A 27,890-nucleotide genomic window follows, 5' to 3' on the forward strand; every position below is an offset into this window, starting at 1 on the left:
TGACTCATTCATGCTACTTATGGTTATCCGTGTCAGTGAAAACTTGACACCGCCTTGTTTGGAGAGGAGGAGGGCGACTTGTGGGAAAGACGGAGTCTCCTTGTCAATCACAATTAAGGAAACACGACAGGAGCGGACTGGTAGGAAAAGATCGGCCGGCGGAGACACTTTATCGGCGGCTTGTTTTTGTTGCCATACCCCGTGGTGGTCTCAGCGTCGACCTCCCACCTCTTTTTCACTATAGTCCCACCACTACCGAAACTATGAGCCGGCGCGGCGCTGTGGGACCTTCGCGTCGCGTTCCTCCAATCGGGAATCGCAGTACTTTTTCGGCTTTTAACTACTAAACGCACGACTTCCACAGAACTCGGCGCAGTTCCTAATCTTGGGTGTGTGTTATTTTTTAAGAAGAAAAGCGTTACCAAGGAGGATCATTCAACGTTTAATCAACATTTCGACACTAACAAGGCGACTTTCGAGGGACTGGCTGGTAAACTATGCCCCATTTCGAGGACACGAGAACAAAAAAAAGACGTGTTTTTTTTATTACTGAAACGTGTGCGATACAATTAATGCTTTTCTACACGATCGAGACCTCGTTTGATTGTTGTTTTTTGTTCCTAGGCGAAAAAGGACACTCCCAAAGGGGTCCGGAAAGCTCCATTAGCTCGCCGAACTCTCGGACGAGGAGCAACCCAGCGAACAGCAGCCATGAGCGGGGGAGACGTGGTGTGTTCAGGGTGGCTGAGAAAGTCTCCACCGGAGAAAAAGTTGCGACGTTACGTAAGTACTGTTTGATTTTTTCCCCACTAAATAGACAATACCTCATTGCAATGTGTTTTGTTTTATCCCTGTTGTGACTTGGCGAGTTAAAAATGGGCCGCCCCCGTTCCAAAGGGTCACTGTTTTTGTGTGGCGGGTTAAACGTAGTGTCATGGCGTTGATTTCCTCGAGCTTCGGAAGTCGAGTTGCATTTGTCCGACTTTTGTTTGCCTTGTAAACCTCTTTGAAGTGGGTGTACTTGAAGGGAGCACGTTGTTTACCTGTGAGCTTCACGGTCACTCGTATTTGGTCGCACTTCATAGTTTACCGACTTGTTGTTTACGTGTCAAAATAACCATAAATCACGAGTCTCACCGCAAATGAGGTTTTGTGTTGAAAGAAAATGTCTTGCCTGCACTTGCACACCAGCAAAATGAAGATATACATCTGTACATAGCTTTAGTGTTGCGTTCAAGACCTCACGCTACCTTTTATTTAAACTGGTTTGTGTGCGACTGCTTGGATTTGAGGGGTGTGGATTACTTTTTTGGAGGTAGTAGTTGCTTTTGTGAAGGCCAAGTGTTATGGCAGGGTATCAAATTGAAGAGTTGGAACATTTTCTTGCAGTTGTTGCAGTATCTCATCTCACCAGCAGGGCCGAAATTGTGATGTTTTACAGCAAGGGTAGGGAACCTACGGCTCGAGAGCCACATGTGGCTCTTTCCATGGGTGCATATGGCTTTCCACTAACCTGTGAGGTAAAATCTGAAAATTACTAGTGAGAGAACCAAGTCCCAAATCGACCAATAGGAGCGTCATGAATTTTGGCAACCCAACATGTGATCTAGCCATTCTTCCCTTCTCCTAACGTCACCCGATTTAGCTTGTTTTGCGTGACCAAAGCTGCTCATGTGGTCCTAATCCTCACACTACTCTGTTTGCAATTTTTGATCCAACAGCCCACCCCGGCGGGGCAAGTCGCACCTAACATATGTCATGGTTTGTCGCGTGGGGGAACAGTTGTCCTAAGTGGCTTATATGCGAGAAAATCTGTTTGACTGTCATGTATTTAATTTTTTTAATGATTGTACTAAAAATAAAACACTTCAATTTATTTTTTTACAATTTTCTAAACAAATAAACTCATTCAAAGTCCATAATTTGGTGCTCGGACGTTTGGTCGCCGGACGTTTGGTCGCCGGACATTTGGTCACCGGACGTTTGGTCACCTATCAAATGTACTTAGATATTAAACTCTCTCTTAGATATTAACCAAACATCCGGCGACCAAACGTCCGGCGACCAAACGTCCGGCGACCAAACGTCCGGCGACCAAACGTCTGGCGACCAAACGTCTGGCGACCAAACGTCTGGCGACCAAACGTCTGGCGACCAAACGTCTGGCGACCAAACGTCTGGCGACCAAACGTCAGGCGACCATACGTCAGGCGACCAAACGTCGGCGACCAAACGTCCGGCGACCAAACGTCCGGCGACCAAACGTCCGGCGACCAAACGTCCGGCGACCAAACGTCTGGCGACCAAACGTCTGGCGACCAAACGTCCGGCGACCAAACGTCTGGCGACCAAACGTCCTGTCACGCAAAATTTCACAGAAAAAGCAAAAGTGAGCCTATATTTATGTCCTTTTGCCTACTATTATTGCAAAAATAAACCATTCCATCAATAAAAAAATCATGAATTCATCCTCAAGACAAGCGTTTGCGGTCAACAACAATCAAGTATCATTCCAGTTGGCGTCATGTTCAACTCGCCGTCCCTTTAAAAAAAACGCCCGTGTAAGCGATATGCGGGTGTGCATGACCAAAGTGTGTGGCTAAAGCTAACAACGATAGCGGCCGCTATGAATATTTCATGGCTATTTGTTTGTAATGGACGTTCAATAATTAATGAGTGGCCGCCACAATCCATTTCACAGACGCACGTTCAACTTCAAAGTCAATAATTTACTCTTCTTTTTCTTAATATAATCCCCAAAAAATCAAAAAAATAAAGGAAAAATTAGCCATTGCCTGCTAACGAGAACATTCATTATCCTGTATTAATTTTTTTTAATGATCATACTAAAAATAGAAAAAAAACAATATTACATTTAATTAAAAATGTTTAAAAGCAAATAGAAAAATTATATCATGAACATTTCTTAAAAAGAATATATTTTCTAAATCTAATAAAATAACCCTCCCATCTTCACATCATGTTCTTTGACCACTTATAGTCCGCTAAATCCGGTCAACTACTACATTTTTATCTTCCCTAGCCCCCCCCCCCCCCTGAAAAACCCATTCAGATGAAGCATTGTGGGAAAAAATAGCCTGGGTGAACTCCGGCCAGATATACATGAAGCTACGCATTCCCCGCGCGCTTGTAAAAAACGGGGGTGTTGGGGAGCTACTCCTTCAACTCCATCCATCGCGGCCAGCTATGATTAACTTTGTCGTCTGGCTCGGGCGGGATGAAGAGAAGAAAAGGATGAGAAAAAAAATCTGAGCTAATGCTAGCCAACCTCCGCAAAGAGAACCAGAACAACTCTCTGTTCTGCTTTTTCTCGGTGTGTTTTTTTTTCGGCCTCTGTTCCCAGCGCCTCTTGGCAGGCGGCAGGAATGTGGGCCAGTTCACCCAAGCTTCTTTAACAAAGCAATCCCGCACATTTACCGCATATAACCCGTATTTTCTCGCATATAAGCCGCATTTTCTCTTATATGTCACATTTGCTCGCATATAAGCAGCATTTTTCGCATATAAGACTCTTTTTGCATATTAGACTCATTTTTTCGCATATTAGACTCATTTTCTCGCATATAAGACTCATTTTCTCGCATATAAGACTCATTTTCACGCATATAAGACAAATTATCCCGCATATAAGACGTATTTTGTCGCATATAAGCCACACTTTTTGCATATAAGCCACATTTTCTCGCATTGAGCTGTATTTTCTCGCATATAAGTCGCATTTCCTCGCATATAAGCCACATTTTCGCATGTAAGCCGCATTTTCTCGCACATAAGCCGCATTTTTTGCACATAAGTTGCATTTTCTCGCATATAAGGCGCTAAAAACAGCCTCTAGCTTTTCTAGGCCGCTCGGTTCTTTCTCGTGGGACGGCAACAAAACGCGCCATTGTTATTTCTGCAACGAGGGATCGCAAAGCCGCTCCCCGGCGCCCCGGCAAGCCTCGGCCGCCCCTTCCTGTGTGAGATGCTGATGGCTAACAGATGGCGGGTCAATGGGCGATGATATGGAGGAGAGAGGGTGTGGGGGGGTTGTCTTATGCACCTTTTAATAGAAAAATATGTCTAAAATAATTATTTTAATAGTTGAATCATCATTTTATACAACATGTACTCTAGTACAACTCATTTTATTTCCTTTCCTTATGCATTTTTTTGGCTGCTGTGTTTTATAGTCTGAAAAATACGGTTACCATGGCGACCAATATCCACATTTTTCCCTTATTAACATATCTTATATATTTATATATATTTTTATTTTATTTTAATATATTTATATATATTTTTATTTTATTTTAATATATTTATATATTTTTTAATTTTATTTTAATATATTTATATATTTTTTTATTCTATTTTAATATATTTAGACATATTTTTTGTAGTTATTTCTGATATTTATCATGTCACCCGCTCTCATTTGAAAGGGTTCAGCTGTTGCTGCGCAAACACTTGCGTGCAAATACAGCTGGCTCTTTAACTATGCGGCGCTGTGAGATCTGACCCTCGCCGCCGCGTCTGCATCCCCCAATTTAGCCCGCTGCCGTCAGCCGCGCGCAGCCGCCCCGCACCTGCCGCGCCACCACCATGCGCACGTTCATCCACCGTGTGATTGGACTCCAAATACGCCAAATATCAATACCAACCCGTGTCATCACCCCCAACTTTGTTTTGACTACTGGTGTCAAAGTGGTGGCCCGGGGGCCAAATCTGGCCCGCCACATTATATTGTGTGGCCCAGGAAAAAGGTCAAATAAACATTTTTTTAGATCTATAAAAAACGGAATATTCAGGACTTTTGATCCAGTTATTTTAATCAATTTATTAAAAAATATTTAGAAATAATATTTAGATTTTTTTTTAATAAATGGATTAAAAGAACTGGATTAAAAGCCCTGAATATTCAGCTTTTTATAGATCTAAAACAATGTTTTTTTTAATATATTTTTAGATTTTACAAAAAGATTTTTGAACTAAAAACACAGATAAAATTGATTAAAAAAGACAATTATTGATTTAAAAGGAGGAAAATCTGAAAATGTAATATACATCTATACTCGTCATTTTAATTTTATCATAAAGCAGAAAATCAGCACTCATTGACTTTCCCGGGCCGCACAAAATGATGCGGAGGGCCAGATTTGGCCCCCGGGCCGCCACTTTGACACCTGTGATGTATAGTATCATATATAATTAAAACAGGCATGGCATTCCGGCCTTGTCTTCAAGGTTGCGGCTTATCTGGAATGTTCTAACAACAAGCCGCAACAACAAATGCTCATTTTTAGAGCTGGATATGGCTCGTGAGCAATTTGTTCTTATTTAAGACGATTAAATATATTTCGGTTTTGATGATCTGATATGGTTAAATCTGCTAGTTGCAAGATGTCAGCCAGAAAAACCAAAAAACGTTGCATAACAACATTGTTCTATGCTTTACTACCGTTTCTATTAGCCGACATACAAGGGATTCCTCACATTCCCTTTCAACTGAAAGTGAAATGTCAGCAGAAAGAACAAAACGCCGACTTCGCGGTAGGTGTTGTCCACTTACTGGAGGTGTGTCGTGGAAGCTTTTTGGCTCGCGAACAAGCCCGGGCACGATTCCTGGCCTCGCCTCCTCAGGCTCGGTGTCAAATTTAATGGGCGGGGGCCAAATGCGGTCCTCCGCTTTACTCTGTGCGGCCCGTAAAAGTCAAATCATGTGACTTTATGTTTATTGACTGCTCAAAGTGTCCCCCTGCTGGGAGACTGGAGTTTTTTGTGATGGGCTCCAGCACCCCCGCGGACCTTGTGAGGGTAAGAGGTGGTGAAAATGAAGGGAGGGGATTTTTGGAGGAGCTATATTGAGGCTAAAAGTATTGATTCATTTTTTAAAATGGCAATTTTGTTTTTTATTTTAAAAGAACATTGAGCTTTTAAGTTGGTTTAGCCCCGCCCACCCCCTTGTTATATCTCCAGCTCCATTTGTTTGAAAGGACAAGCCCCGCCCGCTAATTCAATCATGGCCAAGGCAACCTCTCACCCACTGCCAAATTGAATTTTGATTTCTTTTTATTGAAATTATTGGATTAAAGGCAGAGCTCAGATCAGTTAAGGTCCAAATTAGTTCACTTGAAAACAGGATGGCAAAATGGCCAATCAGAAATCAGTATTTTTTTGCGGATCTTTATTGTGGAAAAACAATTGTATTTATTTTTATTTTAGGTGTTCATTCATGTCTGCCTTTGGCTATGTTCCAATTTTTGGTCTAAGCTAAACTACTTTATCCTCACTAGGGTCACAGGGGGTGACGTAGCCTATCCCAGCTGACACCCTGAATCAGTGTCCACCCATTCACAGTGCATAATTAGATGAATAACCGATGACTCCGTACCAAAGGGCAATTTAGAGGACTGGTGTCAAAGTGGCGGCCCGTGGGCCAAATTTGGCCCGCTGCATCAATTTGTGTGGTCCGGGAAAATAAATCATGAGTGCAGATTTTCTGTTTTAGGATCAAATTCAAATGAAGAGTATAGATGTATATAAAATTTCCTGATTTTCCTCCTTTTAAATCAATAATTGTCATTTCTCGCATTCCGTCTTGGACCTTCCGGGACCTTCCATGAAAGTAGGGAGGGTGCAGTATTTGGCACGTGGGCGTCGTTTAGCCCATTCGTACCTTCGGTATTTCTGCTCGCTTATCTCGACGGGGGTAACCGTTTTTGTACGTCGCCGGCGCACGTGGCGAAGGGTTTCGGTTGGGCGATGGTTGCCAGGGGAGGCGGCGTGGGTTATTTTCAGTCCATTGTGTCTACTTCCTGTGGGTCAAGGGTTATTGGAGCAGGGTGTTGTAGACTGGACGGGAGTATAAAAAAAAAAGGGGAGGGGAGGGAAGTAGGCGCTCGCTCGGCAGGAAGTACGGCCACACTCGACAAAATAAGGCGGGGGCGGGGCCTACTTTGCTCGCCGCTGTTGAATTTTGCGCTCGGACTAAGCTGACAATCTAAGGATCGTTGGAGAAATGACTAGTAAGTCCTCGTTTGTTTGTCGTTTTCTGAAACTTGGGAGGTTATTTTTTAATGGTTGTTGTAGTTGTTCGAGGAGGGTGAAAAAGTCGCGTTTTGAGTGGATGGCGGCGACTTGTTTGTCTCGGGAGGGGTGGGGGCGACCTTGGATATCGCCACGTGAGTGTCCTCGGACCTCCTTCCGAAGTAGGAGACGAAAACTTTATGGGGTAAAGTTAGTCTGTGTACATTCAGTGGGATTCATTTAAGTTAATATTGGTGAGAAGTTAATGTATTAAGTTCATTTTTTTTCAAATTTTTGGTCAAGTGGTCAAAAAAGATACACTTTTAAAAATTTTTTTTTTTTAAATCGGATTATTTTTGTTAATAATGACCAAAACATTTCATTTAATTCAAGCTTTAAGTCAAGGGAGTCCAAAATGCAGGTTGTCCTGCCCGGCAACCACTTTCGAGCTCATTCATTCGTTAGGTGTTGTCCATTGGTAATAATGAGCATCTAAACATTTCATTGAATTCAATGGAGTTCAAAATGCAGGTTGTTCTGCCCGGCAACCACTTTCTAGCTCATTCATTCGGTAAGTCAAGTCTATTATTTATTACTCATTTATTGATGATTTAATTCTTAGTTATTGATTTTATTTGTCTGTTCTTGTTGTAGTTATTTGTACACTTTCTTACTTATTTTACATTGTTGACTACTGATTGATTATTATGAGTTATTACTATTTATTTATTAGATATTGTTATTATTTATTCATCGGTCAGTTTGTTGTTATGTGTGTACTTTGTAGTAACGCTTTAAATCTAATTATACTTGTATACTAATAACACTAAAAGCATTCAATTCAATACCTAATTTTTTGTTGCCAGGTAGATTAGCTTTAGCATTATGAGCTAACGATTCAATTACTGATTGTTTGTTGCTAGGTTGATTAGCTTTAGCATTATGAGCTAACGATGCGATTACTTATTTTTTGTTGCTAGGTAGATTAGCTTTAGCATTATGAGCTAACTGAATGCATAGATGACAAAATGAAGCAAAACAGGACACTTTTTAAATTATTTTTTTATTTTTTTACTGATAACCAGGAAGATGAAAAGTGCTAACAACGTGGAAACTTCCACAAAGGGATGTTATTTTGTCCACTCGTGTCTTTTTTTTTCTTTCTTTTCCTCTTTCGCAACCGACCGGCGACGCGGACATTTCTAGAGCGAGACGCTCAAGCTTTAAGACTCGCTCGGATGTGACGATGTCGCCCCGCGTTAATGTTTAAACCCCAGTTAATACTTTACTCCCCGCCTCCAATGCCCGCAGGTTTTTTTCGGGCGAGCTAACGGACCACAACGGGCCAAAAAAATCAAGCGCTAACGTCAAGAAGACGCCACTTTTTAGTCGTCCTCGTTCTTTGCGCTTCTTCTTCTTCTGTGTTTTGTTTTATTTTCTGGCGACCAATCTGACGAGTGATTGGAAGTGTTTAGCCCCGCCCCTCAAAGATGAAAAGGCATTTTGAAGTGGGTTTAGTGGATGGTTCAAATTGATTTTTTGACTTACTGGTGGACTTGTACTTTGGAGACGGATTTGTTGTTGTTGTTTTTGGGGCAAGAAATCTGTTGTGGTAAGTTTCATTAAGTTTTATTAATTTTTAAATGGAAAAACTAAGGGATGTTTTGGGTGCTGTTGGTTTTAATGATGGTTTCATTTTGGTAAATTTGAATTGAATTTTTATCGATAAATGGAGCTTTTTTGGGGATCATTTTCCTCATTTTTATGCCCATTAGTGTAAATAGAAATATATGTACGCTGCTTTGGAATGATTGTCTTTTTTATGCTCCTTTATGCTTAATATTAGATAATTTCATTTTTAAGCCCTGATCTTTTTATTTATTTATTTTTTTACCCATTTTGATGTAGAAAATACTTTTCTATCTTTTTTCCTTTGAGATGGTGGTGAAAATCCCCCAAAAAGTACCTCCATCAGATCGTAAACTCGTATACATAATACACTGAACAATTTTGCCTCATTTTATATTTATCGTGAAAACTTCAAAATCAAATGAATTGCTTTTTTTTAATGAATTCAATTTGAATATTTGGATGACAAACAGCTTTTATAAGCATTTAGAATGTTTTTCAAAAACTTGATAGACAAACAAACTCCCTTTACTTACCTAAAAATTGACCCAGATCTGTCAAAACCATATTTTTAGCCTGTCTATTTATAAATTTCTAAACGGAATGACCGCAAGTCAAAAATGTCTTCCCCAATTATGTCATTAAATCCGACAAAACGACCAACTATGACTAATTAAGCACACCTCGTGACCTCAGTTTGTTTATCTTTTATAGGGCAAGTGACTATTTTTCATCATGAAACATAATAATCCACTATAGTTAGCGACCAATCTGGGGTCAGGTGTTCGTGTGGGAATCCCACAGCTGCACTTGAAAGGCCACCGCCGCTCGGTAAGCCGATTGAACGTTGTGGCTACGGCGGCGGCAGCTTTCAAGGTAGATAACAAGCTAGTTTTGATGACTGCTTACAAATCCCGAATCGGACCCCCCCTGGCGGACCACAGGCACAGGAAGTCAGGTCAGGGACTCAGTCGCATTGCGCCGCCAGATGAGCCTCGAAGGTGTAAACAAATAGCGTGTGGCGACCATGTTTGGTTAACAAAGAAATCAAAGACACACATCATACAATGTTGCCAAATAAACACGACGACGCAGGCGCTGCTAGCGTTTTGGGATTTTTCCGCATATTTTTTTGCACACCTGATTTTCTGGAAGTATTATAGAGGGAAAATAAAATATATAATTTTTTTTCCCACCAATTTAATTAAAGCTATTATAGCAATCTCTCGATTATCATTTTTTTCCCACCTGTTATTAATTATTTAATGTTTTCTTGTTTTAAGTAAAAACACTTTTTAAGCTACTAATGGAAAAAAGTTTTTATGTATATATATATGTATATGTATGTATATGTAAAGTATATAAATGTATATATATGAATATATATTTCTGTGTATATATATATATATATATATATATATATATATATATATATATATATATATATATATATATATATATATATATATATATATATATATATATATATATATATATATATATATTTATTTTTTTTTTTTTAAATTTATTTATTTATTGTTGTTCATTCATTTTCTGAACTGCTTATCCTCACAAGGGTCACGGGGGGTGCTGGAGCCTATCCCGACTACCTACGGGCAGCAGGTAGATGCCCAGCCAATCACAGGAGACGAGGAAACAAATGACAACCAATCAAACCAGGCAATTTAGAGTTTTCAACTCGCTAGCTTAGCATTTTTGAAATTGGAGTACCCGGACAAAACCCACGCAAAGTCCACACAGTAAGAACCCACCTGTGATTGAACCCACCACCCCAGAACCGCGAAACTGAGCTGTTAGCTAGTTAGCGGCTAGCCCCGCGACTCGTCTAATTGAAATATGATTGACAGGATTGACGGAAGTCCCCCCCTCCTCCGCCGCCCCATGATGCGGAACCCAAAGGCCGTGGGTTCGATGGCGCCGGCCGGGTGTAAAAATAGTCACGGGCGCAAGAATCTCAGTCACGTGGCGCAAACAAAGGCGGATTTATAAAAGCGGCGCTAGCGAGTACAGGCGCGCTTTTGTGCCTTCCCTTGGGCAGAGCGCTCTTTGTTCCCGCGCAGACCGACTGACCCCAACGTCAGGGCGCAACACTTGTGTACCGCGTCGCCCATTGGCCCCGTCGCGTTTCGACACGCCGATCGCGCCGGAGCCCGCCAAGGTTGCCGAGGTTGGCGAGGTTGTTAACTATTTACCACTTTGGCTCGCGTCACCAAATTCATATTTCGTAGTTTAAGTGTGGCGGACACGTGGCTCTCGAGCCCCATGCGGCTCTCAGCCAAAATTGTCCCTTAGCATATTTAGTGTATATTATGGCTCGTTTAATGTTATTTTTCGATTTTCTTAAAACACTTTCAAATTTATTTGGGCCAATTAAAAACATAATAAATTAGATATTAAAAGTAATATGACAGATTGGATTTTTAGGTTATAAAGGGAGTCCTAGAATCCCAGAGTTTAATTTTTTTGCCAAATTTCATTTTCTTCTTTTTATTCTCTTTTAAAACAATGTCAAATTTGTCAGTGTGAATTAATAAGACATAATAAATTAGATATTAAAAATAATTTGACAGATTGGATTTTTTTTATGATTTTTAGGATTATTTCTTTATCTGGGCCCAATATAAACAATTAATAAATGTTATTTAAAAATAATTTGGCACATTGGATTTATGATTTTTGGGATTATTACTTCATCTGGGCCTATTATTAACAATTGATAAATGATATTTAAAAACTAAATTGGCAGAAGTGTTTTTTTAAATGTAATCCTACAGTTTAACATATACTTTCTATTATTATTATTGTTTTTTAAACCATTCCATTTTTTTCTGAAAGCTAATTTAAAAAATATTGATCTTAATATTATAGTTATCGCAAATAATGTTCTATCCAGATTGCCCAACGCGAATGGCGGCTCAATACACAATTTCAACCGCAAATCTCTTTTCACTTGATCGGCGCGAAAATGCTAATGGCTCTATCAGGAAGTCCACTTTTGTTATCGTCACAGCTGAGTGATTTTAGAGCGCGAGATGTTGTCATTAGCATTTAGTGCACTTTAGCTTGCATTAAAGCATCCCAAACGCGCGCCATGGCTCTTTAGCCAGACCGTTAAATCGTAGCTAAAGCGCTATATAGTCCTTATTTTTGGAAAGTTCAACCCAAAATACGCTAAAAAAACGCAAATACTCCCCATAGAAGCCTCTAATTTGAACTTGTACATTACAATCTCATATTCTTAAATATTTATGACCCACTTTTCCTTTTGTATTTCCACGTTAAAACCATTAAAAATTGGTCTATGTACTCTTCTTCTTTTTCTATTTAGTCATGCGCCCTCTGCTGGCTAATATATGATTTGTTTTTGCTAAAAAAACGCAAAACTACCGATAGAATCCCCTAATTTGAATTTGTACATTACAATCTCATATTCTTAAGTATTTATAACCTACTTTTACTTTTGTATTTTCACATTAAAACCATTAAAAATTGGTCTATGTACTCTTCTTCTTTTTCTATTTATTCATGCGCCCTCTGCTGGCTCATGTACGTTATTTTTTTAAGAAAGCTGATAGCAACATGACATTTTTTTTGGTCAAATTTTAATAGCCATAGATCAGCGCTAATCTTGATATCTTATTTTTGACTACGCCTTGACAGGATTCTATTATTTGTTATTATCTATGTGTCAAAAATCCTTTAGCCACACCCCCCTCTTGTTAATAACGTGACTCACACCCATTGGCATCTCCCCCCTGACCCCAGTTGACCTCGCACCCTCAATACGCCTTCTGTGTTTGGCCCCCCTCGGGGTGTCGGAGCCGGGCGGGACCAGAGGGTGCCGTATTCACGTTTTTAGGCTTATCGGGAGACATGGAGGAAACGGGGGGCTATGGGTTTGGGGGTCCGCAGATACCCGAGACGCGATGGACAGAAGTTGGCGCTGTGTTTAAACGAGTTAATCTGGAGATGAAGGATTAAAAAGGAAATTTTGGGGTTTTTTTTTTTGCTGTTTTTGGCGGGTTTTTGGGGATTTTCAACAGGAGGTATGTAGAAAAATGGCGCTCTAGTGGAGTTTTTTCGTAAAATTTCAAGTTGTGGCGTACAAACAAACAGATGCGCAAAAAAATCATATCAGACATGCCTGATTTTTTTGCTGGGTTTTTGGGGATTTTCAACATGTAGAAAAATGGCACTTGGATTGGAGGTTTTTTTTGTATTGGCGGTTGTTTTAGAGCCCAATTGGCTATACAATTCCAAGTTTTGTGTGGCAACAAGATGTCATCTTTTTCAAAGAAGCAGTAAAAAACAAACAGATGCGCAAAAAAAACATGTCAGATGGTCCTAGATTGTTCTTTTGTGGACCGCATTTGGTTCGTTGTGTTCCAAGTTGCCAGATTTTGCAATACAAGGGAAAACAATGGGCGAAAATTTTGACCTAAAAACTTAAAATTGGAATTTGGATGAAATTAATGACGACAGTACTTTGTTTATACTTGTTTCCCCGCATTGTATACTGCAAGTTTTTGATATATTTTTGTCAACCAATGATTTTAGTTACTTGGTATTACTGATTGCTGCCAAAAATGCTTTATTTGAAGCTATATTAATCCAAAAACTGTTAGTTTATTACAATAAGTGCTGATTTTCCCATTTTTACAGAAAATGAAGGTACTCCAATCCAACTCATATATTTTCATTCCTTTCATTATACATTCTTTGGCTACAGCCATCCATACTCATGTGCGACTTATAGTCCGAAAAATACGAATGATAAATTTTAAATTGTAAATATCAAATAGAAAATATCAAAAATCGGACTTTATTAGGGACAAATATCCTCAAAATTTCCGTTTTACATAACTGCTTATGGCAACCGACCTTGTAAACTATGGCACAAAGTGTGTGTTATTGTTATTGTGTGGAAGGGAGAAAAGGGGAGTGGCTTTCTTGCTCTCTGGTTGCACCGTGCTACGTAAAACGAGCATTTCAGGTCAAGTTACCCAACAACCCCCCCCCCTTTCTACTCAGTGATGCAAAAAGGGACATTTAGCTAAGGTTACAGCGAGGCCACGCTTCAAGCAGCCAGGGGAATGTAGACCACTAGCTAGCTAGATAGCTAGCTTGGATCAAAACAACTCCAACTGGAAGCTAGCTGAACTGGAAAACTGGCCTGTGAACTATTTTGCACCAATTGGAAACAAAGCATACCTTTCAAATTCTATGTTTTCACGTGTTTTATGCCCTATTTGATCATTTCAAATTGTGTATAACGCAAAAAAATATCCATAATATTTATATATAAATATATATGGATGGGAAATGGTCTCCAGTCAAATCATAACGCTATTTGATTTTGTATTTTGTTTTCTTTAGGCATGGAAGAAGCGGTGGTTCATGCTTCGCAGCGGCCGCTTGACGGGCGACCCGGACGTGCTGGAGTACTACAAGAATGACCACGCCAAGAAGCCCATTCGTGTGATCGACCTCAACTTGTGCGAGCAGGTGTGTTTGCTTTTCATACTAAGTGCCACCTCTACTTCCAAAGCAGCCCATATCTGCTCACTCCACTTCCAAATTAGCCCAAATTTGCTACCTCTACTTTCAAAGTAGCCCATATCTGCTACCTCTACTTCCAAATTGGCCCATATCTGCTACCTCTACTTACAAAATAGCCCATATCTGCTATCTACATCCAAAACAGCCCATGTCTGGTACCTCTACATCCAAAACAGCCCATGTCTGGTACCTCTACTTCCAAATTATCCCATATCTGCTACCTCTACTTCCAAATGATCCCATATCTGCTACCTCTTCTTCCAAAATAACCCATGTCTGCTACCTCTACTTTCAAATTAGCCCATCTCTGGTAACTCTACTTACAAATGATCCCATATCTGCTACCTCTACTTACAAAATAGCCCATGTCTGTTAAATCTACTTCCAAAGTAGCCCATCTCTGGTACCTCTACTTACAAATTATCCCATATCTGCTACCTCTACTTACAAATTATCCCATATCTGCTACCTCTACTTACAAAATAGCCCATCTCTGGTACCTCTACTTCCAAATTATGCCATAACTGCTACCTCTACTTCCAAATTATCCCATATCTTCTACTTCTACTTCCAAATTAACCCATATCTGCTACCTCTACTTCCAAACCACCCTATGTCTGTTACCTCTACTTCCAAAGCACTATGTCAGCAGTCCGTATATTTGACGGCATTGTTTTCCATGAAGACTCAAGCACTCCCAATTGTCCTCTTTCGTCAGGTGGATGCCGGGCTGACGTTCAACAAGAAGGACCTGGAGCACAGCTTCATCTTTGACATCAAGACCATCGATCGTGTCTTCTACCTGGTGGCAGACACCGAGGAGGAGATGAACAAGTGGGTGCGCTGCATCTGCGACATCTGCGGCTTCAACCCCACCGACGACGGTATTTATCACTATCATTATTTCCCAGATTTTCTTCTAAAGGGCTAGTACACCAATAAAATATGATGTTGAAGAATATCATCAAAAAAAGCTTACCGATGGTATTCCACCTCTCTTTTTGGAGGCGGACCTTTTCCGATTGTTGTATTTCGAACCTATTTTTGTTAACCTTCTCAAACGCGGGTCGAAAGCGGGAGTGTGAAAGTGTGTGGGAAACAGATCTTCTCGCACATCGCCTTCAATTGCACTTCTCACAAAAGAATGTCCTTGGCGCTCTTATTTTTTCACTCGTCTCCGCGTTGCTAACGCGCAACAGTCACGTTGACGATACAAGACAGCGGCCTACAACTGCTATGAAATGGTCAGCGTGCCCCAAAAAATGCAGTTTTACTAATATTAATAAATAACAATAATGATAACAATTTGCCTCTGCATAGTTGAAACCAATCCATTGAAAACACAAGTTAACCCTCGTGGTTTTTATCGTGTAATGAGTTGGAATATGAAATTGAAAGTGGGTTATGGTAGGGAAAAAATCCTTTAAAAAATCCCTTAAAAATATTATTTAATCTCTTAACTGTGAGGCCAGCACGCTAACCACAATGCACTATGTTGCCCTATTTACTATTGATAAATATCAATATCAATAAATACATTTTTATTCATTTTAAGGTACATTTTTGTAAATTAATTAATCAGATTTTTTGCTCTGACCGCCTTACCTTTGCTTATCAATTTTTACAGATTTATGTGTCCAAAATATGGTTTGCTATAATTTTAAAGTCACTTAATGTAGTATATATATGGATAAATGAGATATCAATAAATACATTTTTATTCATTATAAGGTAAAAAAAATAATTTAATTAAATGTGGTCTTTTGCTATGATATATTTTTGTCCAAAATATGTTTTGCTATAATTTTATAGTCAATTAATGTATTATTTTGTCGCATTTTTATCCAAAACGCAAAATCTGTCCTATTTAGCTCCTACAAAAAAAATCAATTTTGCTTTCCCAACCTTTTGTTCCACGACCATTAATTTCCCTCCCTACTTATCCTCACAAAGCTCGCGGGGGTGCTCCACCCCATCACAGCCCACTACTATTACCACCATCACATTTCCAAAAGTTCAAAAATAACCACCACTTTGTCCCATCTTTCTTTTTTAAGAGGCCGCAAAAGCTGCTCAGCAGTCATCCATCGGGGGTCCGGCGGCCGACACCCCCCCACACATGGGGGCCACGCTCACCGCTGTACCGCCCCCCTACCAGCCCGTCAGCGTGCGGCATCTGGACTCGCAATCCAGCACGGAGGAACCTCAAGATTATTTGTGGCTCTCCAACTGTGAGAGCAAAAAGCCTGACAGGTGAGACCATCACCTTGCTCAGTTTTTCCTTATCCTTCCACTATTTTTTTATTATTTTTTTAAACATAACCTGGCCTAGCTCGGTGACGATTGGCCGGGAGGAGTATTTACTCCTGGAGGAGTGCGAGAGTAGGACTGCAGTTCCTCTGCAGACTTCTTTGTGAGTGGCCGGCTTGAAAAGCAACCTGCTTTTTTTGCGGTGTTTTACCCACTCAAAATACCCTTTAAAAAACCCACCAAGTCTCACACGCATGTTTTGAAAATTAACCCACTGTGGTGCCATTTAGGATTTTTTAATTTCGGATTTTGTCGGATTTATTCCGATTTTTTTGGTCAAAAAAGGCATTTAAAAAAAAACAAAATGCTATTTGTTTTTTTTTTTTTGCCTTAAATCTGCTTGCACAAATCCGTTTTACTTATTTAAATAATTGTCCGCCATTAGTGTACGTCCCTGAGTTAAATCTGCTTCCCTTCCGTGTTTTTTTCTCTCAGATCCCACACGGAATGTTCCAAGTCTACCTCCTCCGAGACGGACCTGAACGACAACCTCCCGCCGCACTGGACGCCCACGTCGTCCACGTCGTCGGCCAAGCACGGCTCGCAAAACGGCTTCTTCGGCCCGGCCTCCGCCTCGTCCCTGTACGACTCGCCCCCGTCCCGGGGCGCCTCCCTCCTGAGCGACAATGGCCTTTACTACTTACCCCGCAGCTACTCTCAGGTAGGCATATATCTATATACTATGTTTGTATTTATATATATGTATGTATGTGCATATATTTTATGTATATATATATATATATATTATATATATGCATGTGTATGTGTATATGTGTGTGTGTGTGTATGTATGTATATGTATGTATATGTGTGTGTATGTATGTATATGTATGTATATGTGTGTGTATGTATGTATATGTATGTATATGTGTGTGTATGTACATATGTATGTGTATGTATTTGTATACTTGTATGTATATGTATACTTGTATGTACATATGTATGTGTATGTATGTATGTGTATGTATATGTATACTTGTATGTACATATGTATGTATATGTATACTTGTATGTATATATACATGCATGTATATATGTATGTATATATGCATTTATATGTATACTTGTATATATATGTATACTTGTATGTATATGTATACTTGTATGTATATGTATACTTGTATGTATGTATGTATATACATGTATACTTGTATGTATGTATATACATGTATACTTGTATGTATGCATATACATGTATACTTGTATGTATGTATATACATGTATACTTGTATGTATGCATATACATGTATACTTGTATGTATGCATATACATGTATACTTGTATGTATGTATGTATGTATATACATGTATACTTGAATGTATGTATATACATGTATACTTGAATGTATGTATATACATGTATACTTGAATGTATGTATATACATGTATACTTGAATGTATTTATATACATGCATACTTGAATGTATGTATATACATGCATACTTGAATGTATGTATATACATGCATGTATGTATATACATGCATGTATGTATATGCATGTATGTATGTGCATACATGTATGTATGTGCATACATGTATGTGTATACATGTATGTATGTGTATACATATATGTATGTGTATACATGTATGTATGTGTATACATGTATGTATGTGTATACATGTATGTATGTGTATACATGTATGTATGTGTATACATGTATGTATATATGTATGAATGTGCATGTGTATACATGTATGTATGTGTATACATGTATGTATATATGTATGAATGTGCATGTGTATATATGTATGAATGCGCATATGTATGTATATGTATATTCCTATACATATGTGTATATATGATTATTTAAGATTCCATCAATGTGATTTCCGGCAATTGTGCCCCTTATGGCCAGGACACCGTACTGCTCCCAAAGTCGGCCTCGTCCCCGACGGCTCAGGCGGAGGCAAACGGCGACGGGTCCGAGCTCTACGTCTTCAACACGCCCTCGCGGAAGGCCTCCATGGAGACGCAAATCCGCAACCTGTCGGTCAGCTACGACATCCCGCCCACGCCCGGAGCCAACGCCACCTACCAGGTACCGCGCACCTTGTCGTCGTCGGAGAGCACCGGGGACGTGGTGCCCCCTCCCAGGCCTCCCAAGCCCCCCTCCGGACCCCCGCCGGCCCCCGCCGATCGCTCCCCCACGGACACTTATTACGTGCCCCGCTCGGCCTCGGAGACGGACGGAAACTACTGCGTGCCCACTAGTGGCGGGAATAAAGCGCTTCGCAGCAACACCATCGGAACTGTCGACTGTTCACGTATACGTAAAGGTTTGTTCGTTTTTTGGCTTTCCTCAACTTTGTGTTATCCTTAACTTTATGCAGTATATATACATATGTATATGTACATATGTGCATATGTATATATGTGTATATGTATATCTATGTGTATGTCCATATATATATATGTAGATGTATATATGTATGTGTATATGTGTATAGGTACATATATACATATATACATATATACATATATACATATATACATATATACATATATACATATATACATATATACATATATACATATATACATATATATATACATATATACATATATACATATATACATATATACATATATACATATATACATATATACATATATACATATATACATATACACATATACACATATACACATATACACATATACACATATACACATATACACATATACACATATACACATATACACATATACACATATACACATATACACATATACACATATACACATATACACATACACATATACACATATACATATACACATATATACATATCTACATATATGCATATATACATATATACTACATATACAAATATTTTACATATATACTACATATATACTACATATATACATATATACTACATATATACATATATACTACATATATACTACATATATACATATATACTACATATATACATATATACTACATATATACTACATATATCCACATATACTACATCTATACATATATACTACATATATACACATATACTACATATATACATGTATACTACAAATATACTACATATATACACATATATTACATATATACTACATATATACATATATACTACATATATACATATATACTACATATATACACATATACTACATATATACTACATATATACACATATACTACATATATACATGTATACTACATATATACACATATACTACATATATACACATATATTACATATCTACATGTATACTACATATATACACGTATACTACATATATACATGTATACTACATATATACACGTATACTACATATATACATATATACTACATATATACACGTATACTACATATATACATGTATACTACATATATACACGTATACTACATATATACATGTATACTACATATATACACGTATACTACATATATACATGTATACTACATATATACACGTATACTACATATATACATGTATACTACATATGTACATCGTGCGGCCAAGGATGATACTGTATATGTAGATATGTGTATATATTTATGTATATGTATATATACATATATATGTATTTATGTGTAAATATGTATGTGTATATAATATGACTTGATCCGATTTTTTTCCCTAATCTTTAATGGTCCATTTTTTTGTCTTCATCTCAAAATGTGGAAATGAGCATTTTATGTTTTACGCTCTCCTAAAATTTCTTGCTATCTTCCTCCCTCTTCTTCTTTCTCCCTTCTGGCGATAAATGTCACATGAGTGTTGTTGATGGCATATGAGCTGTCTGAAATATCAACTCCCATCATCTGTGCTTTCAAGGTGCTAGCAAAAAAAAGAAAAAATACTGCACCAATGCCACTATACATGTACCCGACCGGTACTATTCATTATTATTAATATTGTTATTTCTTTTTAGTTTTTGGTTCTCAAGACTGCTACGACATTCCCAGATCATTCCCGTCGGACAAGAGCTGCTCATTTGACTTCAATGAAAGTTTCAACAGCTACTTTGTGAGTTACATCTTCATTTATCGACTGGGAGTCCTTGTTATGTACATAACAGCGCCACCGTGCGGCCAATTATGAAATAACTACTTTGATAAATCATGTAGTGTTTAAAAAGTGTGACTGCTGAGCTTTTTCAGTGAAAAAAGTAGTATTTCCTGAAAATGATGAATTTTTGTAATATAAAATGAATTATAAGGTAAAATAATAATATTTTTTTTTATGTTTCGACTTCATCAACATTATAAAGTATATTCAGTTATTAAAGTTTTTATTAGTTTTATAAGTTATTATTAAGTTATATTTATATTAGAAAAAAGGAGACTTTCGAGCTTTAGAAAATGTAATTGTAATGCTTTTTTTTTTTAAATTTCTACTTTTTTATTTCTACTTTTTTTAAATTAAAAAAATATACAATAAAAAAGAAACATTTTAGTGTTTATATGGGCAGGTAGCATTTGGAGAGAAAAAAGAAACAATTAATTAACTACCAAAATGAATGCAATTTTTCACATTTTAGAAAAACAAAGGCATGATGCCAGTTGGCAGTCAATCAACAGAAGAAATGGACCAGAATTACGTTCCCATGAGCGCCAACTCGCCATCCCAGCATCACTCGGGCAGTCTGTCGGAAGCCACGCACGAGACCAACTACGTTCCCATGACGCCCGGCACCATGGAGTTCTCCTCTCTGGGCAAACAAGTGCCTCCCCCCGCCCACATGGGTTTCCGTTCCAGTCCCAAGACGCCGCCGCGGAGGCCCATGCCCGGCGACTGTCAGCCTCCGCCCGTGGACCGCAACCTCAAACCCGATCGCAAAGGTGGGATTTCCAAATTCTAATTTGCTGTCATTCATTGAACATTGAACACATACTGGTTTCATTAAAAAAAGAAATAAAAAAAAGTCCATCTGTCCACAAAGACACCTCCGAGGACTCGCCGTCCATGCACAGCTGCGATGTCAGCTTTTGTGTGGGAAGCATGTTTTTTTTTTTTCCCGCGTCGCCGTGGCAATGGTCTCAAGGCGGGCCCAGCCATGACCGGACGTTTGGTAGCCCAGACGTTTGGTAACCCGGATGTTTGGTAGCCCGGACGTTTGGTCGCCCGGACGTTTGGTAGCCCGGACGTTTGGTCGCCCGGACGTTTGGTCGCCCGGACGTTTGGTCGCCCGGACGTTTGGTCGCCCGGACGTTTGGTCGCCCGGACGTTTGGGCGCCCGGACGTTTGGGCGCCCGGACGTTTGGTCGCCCGGACGTTTGGTCGCCCGGACGTTTGGTCGCCCGGACGTTTGGGCGCCCGGACGTTTGGGCGCCCGGACGTTTGGTCGCAGAAGGTTTGGTCGCAGGACGTTTGGTCGTCCGGACGTTTGGTCACCCGGACGTTTGGCAACATGACAGAGTTTACTGTTGAAACCAGCTCTCAAAATCATATTCATGAGAGTTTAATATCCAAGTACTGTTTAATATCGAAGTACTGTTGAAACCAGCCCTCAAAATTATATTCATGAGAGAGAGTTTTATATCTAAATATCTACTGTTTTCAAGAGTACTTAATATTAAACTTTCTCATGAATCAACAGTAGATATTTAGATATGAAACTCTCTTTCATGAATATAATTTTGAGAGCTGGTTTCAACAGTACTTAGATATGAAACAGTACTTAGATATGAAACAGTACTTAGATATTAAACAGTACTTAGATATGAAACAGTACTTAGGTATTAAACTCTCTCTCATGAATATAAATTTGAGAGCTGGTTTCAACAGTATACTCTCGGTCACCATTTGCCCAGCGACCAAAATACCGTCGACCAAAAGTCCAAGCTTTGCATTGTGGGGAAGTTGGTATTGTTGTGATTTGAAATGACAACGTCTTCTTTTTTTGCCAATCAGGTCAGAGTCCTAAAGTAATAAGAGCAAAGGGAGTCGCTCTGGAGCGAACCGACTCCCAAACCGTAGGCGAATTCCCGCGGGGACGACGCAAGGGTATGTACTCCTTCCATGTACTTCACTGTCACTCAATTTTGTCCCCCATTTTGAACATTAAAAAAAAGAGAAACTCACAAAGACGTGAGATTTTGGGGCATGTAGGCCACAAAATTCTTCTCTGTGACCTTTAAACTTTGACCTTTGACCCCGAGATTGATTGGTCTTTTTTGCCCTGTTTTAGGGAAACCCGCCCCACTGGAAATCAAACCACTACCCGAATGGGAAGAGCCCTGCACGCCCGTTCGCTCGCCCGTCACTCGCTCTTTTGCCCGAGAGTAAGTCTGCAACTTTTTCATTAAATTTTTAAAAAAAAAAAAAATTTATATATATATATATATATATATATATATATATTTATATATACATGTATATATATTTTTTAATTTTAATTAGAATGGTGTAAAAAAATAAGGGTGTGTTCACACAATTCAGATAAAATTTAATTTCCACCCAATTTAATGTCACGTGACGACATTTTCAACCAAAAATAAGATAATTGGCAAAATTTAATGTGTACTTTGATATTATTTTGTCATTATTTGGTATTTTTAATTCATATGAAGATATTTTTATTCATGGATGAGTATGTCTATTCTACTTTATTGTTTTTTACATTTGTTTTTATATCATTACAGTTATGTTTTTATCCGTTTGCATTTAACTACTCAGATTTTTTGCTGTTTTTCAACATTTAATCATTTAATGCTTCATTTTGAACAATTAGGGGTTAAATATATATTGTGAACACACCTTTTTAAAGCTGTAGACGCCATTTTTAGTAGACACTAACCCTCACGCATGTAACACTTTGTGTGGGTTTTTTCTGGGTGTTTTTTGGGGTAATTTTTTGGGGGATTTTTTATTTTTTTATTTTTTTTTGCAAACATTGAACATTGTGAATGGTGCCCAGTCTCTCTAGGTTCCCCATGCCCGCCCGGCCCCCGTCGGTGCATAGCACCGCCTCCAGCACTGACTCGGAGGACAGTGATGAGAATTATGTAGCCATGCTCTCTAATATGAAGAACCAATCTGACGAAGCAGTATGTAACACACAACGAAGACACTCTTTTTCCACTTTCAACCTCTTTTTGATTATTTGCGGACCCGATTAGACGTTTGTCGCAACGCAAATTTCCAGGCGCATTCGTTTTCTGTAAAAAAAAATGTTCAAAAATTTGTTCCAAAAATTTTTCAAACATTTTTTTTTGAACAAAAATGGCAGACGTAAGAAACTAAAATTTGATCATTATATTCCCTTCAGTTTTTATTCAAATATATTAAAATGCTGAATATTTCCCCCTTTTTTTCTCTTTAAAAAATGTATTTATCTTCAATAATGATAATTTAAAACAAATACAGTTTTCATCTCTTTAGTTTATATTAAAATTACAATGCAGAATATTTCCTTTTTTCCTTTTTTTTTTTAAAAAAATGCCCTTATTTAATCTTAATTCAAAAAAATATGCAAAATATTTCCCTTTTTATTGTTTTTTAAAATAGTTTTTCCCTCATTTAATAATAACCAAAAAGCTCATATTTTCTGTCTTCTTCCATTTTGCGTTTAAAAAATATATGAAGAAAATAAGCTAAAATAATTACTTTCTCGGATGTACCACCATTTTTTTAAAGTTAAAAAATTGTCAATTTAACACAGACCACCTATATAAAAAATCTCCATTCACTAAAGGACAGAACACAAATTAATTTTATTTTTAGGCATACAAAAACAATCCCTGAAAGTCCCAATTTGAACATTTCCCAGCATTTCCCTGCTCATCTCCCAAAGCCCCGGATGGACTCCTCCCCTTTTATTCCCCTTCCTCTTTCTGTTCTTCTTTTCAGGTTTTCAGTTCAAGAAATGTTTCTCCCTTAATTGGATGTCTTTTAACTCATTCACTGCTGTTGACTGCAATGCTGCTTTCAGGAACATCACGTTTTTTAGACTACTTATTTTTTTCACGCGTTGGCGACATCGTTGGTCAGTTTGAGGGATAGGCCACGCCCCCACGTTGAATTTTGGCCACGTAATGTAAAAAAAAAAAATGAGAATAGTGGAAAAATTACAAATTTAAAGTTTTAATAATACGAGAATGAAATCATATGTTGTAATATTACGGCAGATAAGTGACGTTAATCTCGTTATGTTAGAATACAGTAATCCCTCGGTTAATGTATACCAAACATGGCCGCCAACAACGAAAAACTGCAAAGTATACAGAAGTACATAAGTACAACGATAAAAAAGTGTGTATTTATTAAATATAACAGCTATATGCCTATCAAAAGACTGTAATGTATTATATCTAAATATATTGTATATATTTAAAAATGTAACTACTTAAAAAATCTATAATATAATAATCTAATAATATAATAAACTAATGTAAAACAATATAATAATATAATACAATAATGTCAAACATATAATAATTAAATAAAATAATATAAAAAATATATAATACAATAAAATAACAAAAAATATAAATGCAATAAAATATAAAAAAAAATATTAAAATATAATAAAATAATATCAAATATATAATAATACAATACAATAATTTAAAAAATATATAATAATACAATACAATAATATAAAAAATATATAATAATACAATACAATAATATAAAAAATATATAATAATACAATACAATAATATAAAAATATATAATAATAATACAATTAAAAAATATATATAAAATGTAGTTTTACCAATTCCTTTGCCTCCTTCTGTCCATTTTCCACACTATTTGAGGGATTACTATATTAGTAATACGAGAACTTTTGTCCATTTATAAACCAGAAAAAAAATTCCCTGCACTACCAGGTCATTAAATATGTAATATTATAAGAAAAGAAGTTACAAAATGATGAGATATACGCATTAATATGACTTTTTCTTCTTGCCATGAACCAGAAGTTGCTTAGTTTTTGATATCCCACAAAATACTACTTTTAGCATAATACTACCATTTTTGATAGTTCTGAACACAACATGGCCGCTCCCAACGCAGCATTCCAGACGTCCAAACCACCCGAATTGGACGTCTACCCCCTTCAAATACTGCCAATGCTTCATTCCTTGTTTTTTAACCCTTTTATTGCCCTTTTCCAGCGACTCACCACCATCTTGCTCCCCAAAATCCTTCATTTTCTTTACCTGCTTTTTCTCCTCTTTTTCTTTCCTCTGCCGCTCCTCCCCCTTTTTGTTTTTTTCTCGGTGTAGAGAGGAGTCCTTCTACTGCACGGTCCCCATCACCCCCATAAAGAGGGAGGTGGAGGAACTTGACCCCCCAGAGGAGGTGAGCAGGGTTGCCAGATTTGGAACTTTGCCGCCCGCCAACATTGTTGTATTGAAGTGGATTTTTGGAGATTTTGGTTTTTGCGTCGCCATCTTAGTTCTAACGACTTCACCGTATTTGTAGTTGATAGATTAACATCGTATGTGTTGTGGGTGTTGGTGTTTTATGTGGGTTTTTTATGGGTGAGATGATGATTTTGTTTGTTTTTGGTGATTTTAGAACGCAAAATTGGCCGCCCCGATGACGGTGGATGGTGGTAGTAGCCCTATGGTCAAGCCTAAGGGAGATAAGCAGGTGGAGTATTTGGATCTGGATCTGGATTCGGGGAAGTCGACGCCGCCTCGGAAGGTAAGGCGGGTGGGAGATTTGATTGGGTGGGATTTTTTGGGAGAAAATGAGTTAATTTGCTACTTTTTGCATTGAAAAAATCTCAATGTGAAAATATTTTTAGTTAAAACTATGTCATATATATATGACAATAATTTAAAATTTTTATCAGCAGTCAATCATAAGTGGCGACTTTCTGTTTTAGGATCAAATAAAATGAAGTGTATAGATATATATTTAATTTCTTGATTTTCGCCCTTTTTAATCAATAATTGTCATTTTTTTAATCAATTTTTTTCTGTGTTTTTAGTTCAAAAATCAATTTGTAAAATCTAAAAATATATTTCAAAAAAATCTAAAATAAACATTGTGTTAGATCTATAAAAAAAAAAACTATAAAGCTGGTGTCAAAGTGGCGGCCCGCGGGCCAAATCTGGCCCGCCACATCATTTTCTGCGGCCCGGGAAAGTCAATCATGAGTGCCGACTTTCTGTTTTAGGATAAAATTAAAATGAAGAGTATAGATGTACATTACATTTCCTAATTCTCCCCCTTTTAAATCAATAATTGTCATTTTTTAATCATTTTTTCTGTATTTTTAGTTCAAAAATCATTTTGTAAAATCAAAAAATATATTTAAAAAAAATCTAAAATAAACATTGTTCTATATCTATATAAAAACTGAATATTCAGCACTTTTAATCCATTCATAAAAAAACAAAAAATCTAAATATTATATCTAAAATGGTCCAGCCCACATGAAATCAAGTTGACATTAAAGCACCCCACGAACCAACCCGAGTCTGACACCCTTGTTATATAAAGCCTTCTGTACTCCATCCCTTACACATGACTTTCTGTTTCAGAGCAAAAGCAACGGTTCCGGCATGGCGGCATCCGACGAACGTGTGGACTACGTAGTCGTAGACCAACAACGAACCCAAGCCCTCAAAAGCACCCGCGAGGCCTGGAACGATGGCCGCCAATCGGCAGATGCCGAAACGTCATCCAAAACGGCCAAATGACCCCCTTCCACGCATTCGTCCTCCGCAGTTCCGCCGGCGGGATTTTGCGGAAATCCACGTCTTCCGTCGGACAAAAAAATTGCAAAAAATCGCAAAAAAACGCGGAAGTCGTACGTGACTTTTGATCTGACTGTAAAAAAAATAAGTGTTATGTACATAAATCGGAACAAGTGCCCTTTTTTTTTGCTTTTTGGTGCGGATTCTGCGGGGTAGAATCCCGACGGCGGCGACTGGCGGATTACTGTGAGCTTTTTTTACCACAAGGGGCCGCTATTTTTCCAATATCTTCGCGTCGAAATCAGGTACGCGTACTAACGAATGGTTAAGTCGTCACTAATTTATTTCAGCGGACGTTTTTTATGGTCCGTCCGACTCATTTCCATTTTTTTTAAAGCAGTTAATACCGCCAGAAATGCAAAAAAAAATAGGCCTACTAACCTGTGAAACATCCCGAATGTGTGTCGTCAGATCTGTACATATTAATTTTTTTGTTGTTATTTTTTTGCTGACAGTGATTCCAGTTAAGGCGTCGATTTTTTCAAATGTGCCTACTAAAAAAATGTCCCGTTTTTTTGGACGTTTTCTCCTTCACGTTTTTTTTGTGATAACGGGCTGCCAAGTAGTTGACACTTGTTTTTTGTTTGTTTTTTTTAATTTGAGAGAAAAATGTACAAAATTTCATGTGGACTAAATAAAATCCAAACTTAATTT

The 27,890-nt window shown here is 38.0% G+C and overlaps 1 protein-coding gene across 6 annotated transcripts; it reads left to right on the plus strand.

Moving 5' to 3' along the window:
* The first annotated feature begins 49 nt into the window (after positions 1-49).
* On the plus strand, positions 50-27,887 carry gab1 (GRB2-associated binding protein 1). Of its 6 annotated transcripts, XM_077719700.1 has the most exons (15): positions 59-140; positions 245-490; positions 625-783; positions 14,056-14,184; positions 14,957-15,122; positions 16,296-16,491; positions 16,984-17,209; positions 18,404-18,824; positions 20,450-20,544; positions 21,059-21,359; positions 22,432-22,524; positions 22,709-22,802; positions 23,438-23,567; positions 26,047-26,175; positions 27,021-27,887. In XM_077719700.1, the coding sequence occupies exons 3-15, from the start codon at positions 712-714 to the stop codon at positions 27,177-27,179; spliced, it is 2,211 nt and encodes a 736-aa protein (XP_077575826.1). In that variant the 5' UTR covers positions 59-140; positions 245-490; positions 625-711; the 3' UTR covers positions 27,180-27,887. The 6 variants fall into 6 exon arrangements, with proteins under 6 accessions (XP_077575827.1, XP_077575826.1, XP_077575825.1 ...); XM_077719701.1 differs by lacking the exon at positions 245-490 and having other exon boundaries at positions 50-140; XM_077719699.1 differs by having other exon boundaries at positions 74-490.
* The last annotated feature ends 3 nt before the right edge of the window (positions 27,888-27,890 follow it).

This window comes from Stigmatopora nigra, chromosome 6, assembly GCF_051989575.1.
Source record: "Stigmatopora nigra isolate UIUO_SnigA chromosome 6, RoL_Snig_1.1, whole genome shotgun sequence".
In the NCBI taxonomy this organism is placed as follows: domain Eukaryota; kingdom Metazoa; phylum Chordata; class Actinopteri; order Syngnathiformes; family Syngnathidae; genus Stigmatopora; species Stigmatopora nigra.

Coding starts and splice junctions, on each gene's coding strand:
- gab1 (XM_077719701.1), top strand. CDS start 712: ATGAGCGGGGGAGACGTGGTGTGTTCAGGGTGGCTGAGAAAGTCTCCA. Junction 14,185..14,956: donor ACCTCAACTTGTGCGAGCAG/GTGTGTTTGCTT, acceptor CTCTTTCGTCAG/GTGGATGCCGGGCTGACGTT. Junction 16,492..16,983: donor GAGAGCAAAAAGCCTGACAG/GTGAGACCATCA, acceptor TTTTTCTCTCAG/ATCCCACACGGAATGTTCCA.